The 4,438-nt window shown below is 36.5% G+C and overlaps 1 protein-coding gene across 1 annotated transcript; it reads right to left on the bottom strand.

Annotated features, from left to right (window-relative positions):
- Positions 1–1,847: 1,847 nt before the first annotated feature.
- Positions 1,848–3,036, bottom strand: LOC308649888 (non-histone chromosomal protein HMG-14-like). Its single transcript, XM_081295765.1, has one exon. It carries the CDS (start codon positions 2,917–2,919, stop codon positions 2,617–2,619), a length of 303 nt encoding a protein of 100 aa, XP_081151891.1. The 5' UTR covers positions 2,920–3,036; the 3' UTR covers positions 1,848–2,616.
- Positions 3,037–4,438: the final 1,402 nt, after the last annotated feature.

A 4,438-nucleotide genomic window follows, 5' to 3' on the forward strand; every position in this document is an offset into this window, starting at 1 on the left:
GTCCCTATCAAAATTCCAATGGCTATTTATTTCAGTAATACAAAAAAAAATCTAAAATTCATACAGAATCTCTATGGGCCTTGTATAATCAAAACAATCTTGAAAAAGAACAAGGCTGTGAGCCTCACTCAATTTATATTTTAAAAAAATACAAGGCTTTAGTAACAAAAACAGTGTAGCAATGGAATAAATACAAATGAAACTAAACAGTGAATAACTGGATATCACCATTCAAAAGGATGAAGGTAGACCCTTTCCTTATACCACAAACAAAAGTCAAAATAGATCGAGGCCCTAAATGTAAGACTCAAAACTATAAAATTCCTAGAACAAAACAAGGTGAAATCTTCATGTCACTGAATCTGGCAATGATTTCTTGAATATGAGATGAAATGCACAGAACAAAACCAAAAACTAGACAAAGAAACCTACATCATAGGTAAACATTACTGCTATAATGTTTAATAAAATTTTCCATGCATCAAAAGAACTAATGAATAGAGTGAAAACGCAATGGGAGAAGATATTTTTACATTGGGTAACTAACTGGTAAAAATAGCAGAATATATAAAGAATTCCTACAACACAATAACAAAATAAAATTGATTAGCAAATGGGCAAAGGACTAAATGGACATTTTCCTAAGGAGGTATGCCAATGGCCAACAAAATAATGAAAAAAAAATGCTCAACACCACCAATCAGAGAAATGCAAGTCAAAACTACAATAAGCTATCACTTCATATCAATTAAAAACAGAAAATAACAAGTGCTGGTGAGGATATTGAGAAATTACAGCCCTTGTGTTTTATTGATGGGAATGTAAAATGATATAGTTGCAATGGAAAACAGAATAGAAGAAAAAGAATTTTTGTGACGCTGGGGATCAAACCTAATGCCTCACATATTACTATGCAAGTTCTCTACCACTGAGCCATATCCCCAACCCCTCAAAATCTTTTAAAATAGAAATGACAATGTGATCTAGTAATACCACTAATGAATATATATCCAAAAGAACTGAAAGCAAAATCTGAAAAAAATACTTACTTACACATGTTCATTACAGCATTATTACAATAGCCAAAAGGAGGAAACCACCCAAATGTGGGTAACAAAATTCTTTATGTACATACAATCGACTATTTAGTCCTTAAAAAACAATGAAATACTGTCCTATGCTATGTCCTATGAACCTAAGTGAAATAAGCCAATCATAAAGAGAAAACTACTACTGATTCTACTGATATGAGATACCTACAGTAACCCCATAGAAGCAGAAAGTGGAATGGTGGTTTCAATAGCTGAAGGGAAAAATGGGGAATTATCAGTGAAGTTTCTGTTTTGCAAGATAAAAAATTCTCTAGAGATCTATTGCACAGTGATGTGACTATTGAACTGTGTACTTAAAATGATTATATTGGCACACTCTTCTGTTTGCCACCATTTAAAAAATAGTTGTCTAGAACATTTAAAGTCCTATAGACAGTCATTTTCATTGTATTGAAGAGCTTCAATTTTGTCCAGGCTTCCATAATCTGCCATCAATATAAACTAAGTTTTTTTTTAGTGATGCCTAATGTATTAGTTACTATAAAGATAGTTGAAAGACTATACAGAATAATCTGAACAACATTCATATCATTTGCAATTAAAAGAATCATCAACAGTCCTGTAGTACTACAGTAGATGAGATAGACAATATGTTCAACTATTTCCCCATTTGTATGTCTGGTGATCTCCCACAGCTTTGGCTTTTATGTCTGCTTTTATGTCTACAAGGAAGATCATCTGGCCTTCAGAGCCAGCTATGATGCTTCTTTTTTTTTTTTTTCAAAACATTTTCGTGTTTGAGATTTTATTGGCTGTATTGAGAATCAGTACACAGACATTTCACTTTGTACACAATTCTTAACACACGTACCGGAAATCTAAAAAGCTTTATACTGTGATTCTTTTTCAGTTATTCCAGTGACTTTCCAGCTTTTAATTTGGAGGAAATTTTTTCTTAATAGAATATCAAGTACCAATATCTTTGAATGTTATTACTTAGGTCCCACTAATTCAAAACTTTGTCACACACAACATACTCAAATTTTTCATCTTTCACAGCACATTAAAAATATTAGGAAAACTAGACTTCCACAACCAAAGATGTTACAGAGTACATACGATTCTGACAGCAATGATCCAGTAGTGGTCTTCTTTAGGAAACAATTCTACTAAAAAACACAGGAATAGAAGTAATTTAAAATATTCAAGACATTAAATGCAATACTGTGACTCCAAACTGCCATTTAATATGCTTTGTATTGTAGGATATAAAACTAACCCCCCACCTATGGAATGTTAAGCTGACACCAAAGACAGTCCAAGCCTCCCATAATTCAATATCCCACTATTTTCTGGTTGTACCCAAATATAAACAACCAGCAAATGATTTCACTTCTAAAAAAAATCATTTACACTTAAAAAATGGGATGAGGTGGGATTCCCTCCTTTTTAAAAATGTTTCTAGAGCTACTAAAAAACTTGCATTTACAAAATAGTTGATAAAAATATTCCTCTGGATTGTACAAGAAGGGAGACGGGACCACTGAAAAGACATGGTGTATGATTAATCAGACTTGGCTTCTTTCTCTTCTGCTTCATGGGAGGCTGGACTCTCCTTGTTTTTCGTTTCTCCATTTTCTGCAGGTAAATCTTCTTTAGTTTCCTGGTTAGCCACTTCAGCCTGTTTTCCCTTTGCTCCCCTTTTCCCTTTTTGAACTTTTTTGTCTGATGATTTATCCTTGCCCGCCGCCTTCCGGGGCTTGGCGTCCGCCTTGGCAGGAGCCGGCTTAGCTGACACGCGGGCGGACCTCCGCTTGGGCTCCTCCTTCGCCGCGCCTTCGGCCAAGCTGACCTTTCTCTTGGGCATCCTGGCGGCGTGCGGGGCACGTGCGAGTGCTGCTAGCCGCGGCGCACGGAAGCTTTCCGAAGCTGCGCTGCCTAGCTGCTGCTGCTGCTGCTGTGGCTCCCGCCGCCGGAGCTGCTGCGACCCCTATGATGCTTCTTATTGTCCACACAGTCTTCTACTGAATATTAGTTCTGGCTTCTGTTAGTGGCCTGGGAAAAACCGGCCATGATCCTATATCCCTTACAACCTGAGTCTGTTTATCTATCACAGGGGTAATATTTTTTAACCCATGAGAAAGTAGTCATAATTGACCATTTAGTAACATCTAGAAGCTTTACAGACTTTAGGTGGTTTCCACAACCACCTAACTTCATTCGCTTGGACCATCATTAGAATAAAAATACCTGGCAAGTGTCTGCTAATATTCCTGATCATCATAATGCCGGAGAAAACTGTATAGAATTTGCTCCGCAACAAACTTCTTGATATGACAAATATTTAAAAGTGCCCAGACTAGATTTCCTAATTTTCCTAATGTTCATTTAAAGTTATTTTTAAATTACGAAAATAAATCCCTTTACCCACCTTTCACAGATGTATACCTCTTACAGGATCACAATTATTAAAGTCAAGAAATCAATATTTCTAAAATTCTGTAAACTCATCTACAGACTTTTACTCAGGTTTTACCAGCTTTTCCACTAAATAGACATTAAAAACTTTTTGGTGGATCTGGAGCTAGTATCACACATTACATTTTGGCATACTTCCTTGGTCTCATCTAATTTTGACAGTTCTCATTGTCTTTCATGGCATTGATACTCTCAAGGGGCATTAGTTAACTGGTTGTGAAACGTCCCTCAGTCTGGGATTGTCTGCTTACTCTGGATGTGGAATTTATGTTGTGCATGCCATGTTGTGGGAAGACAGGAAACAGAGGAGACACAGGTGAATACCACTATAAAGGTGGTTAAGTTTTATTGAGGTGTTATCTGCCTGTTTTTCCTGAGGTTACTGCTTTTTGCATTTGTAACTGATGGGTATCTTGTGAGTACGTATTTTTTTCAGTAAGTATAGTATCCACTGATATTCTTGCCTGCAAAATCATGCTGTGGTGTTTGCCAAATTATGTAGTGTTTTATTTCCACTTTCCACTTTCCTCCTACATTTATTAACTGGTATCTAATTAGTGGAGGGTCTATTCCTTTTCCTTATTTATTTATATTACAACAGACCAAATATTTACTTAATCTGTAGGTATAAAAATTCTTAAGATTTTAGAGCAGACTTTATTCAAATGCCTTCAAAAAGGTGATATAGAAGGAAGGAAGATGGTGGGCCAGAGGGAGGCAGCATTCAGTGTTGCTCCATGATTCAGATCTCACCTAGTTGAAATACTACATCTCTGAGAGTGTTAGAAGACCTCTATACAGCTGCAGAAATCACCAGCACTGTGACCCCACACAAGGATCCAGGCTTGAGCATTCTAGCAGAATGCCCTGTATTCAAGTAGGACTCCTGGCTCCCAACATTCAAGTCT

Source organism: Spermophilus citellus (assembly GCF_964194105.1).
Source record: "Spermophilus citellus genome assembly, chromosome: 1".
Classification (NCBI taxonomy): Eukaryota; Metazoa; Chordata; class Mammalia; order Rodentia; family Sciuridae; genus Spermophilus; species Spermophilus citellus.

Bases quoted from the DNA above. Each gene is read 5' to 3' on its own strand.
- LOC308649888 (XM_081295765.1), bottom strand. From the start codon at position 2,919: ATGCCCAAGAGAAAGGTCAGCTTGGCCGAAGGCGCGGCGAAGGAGGAG.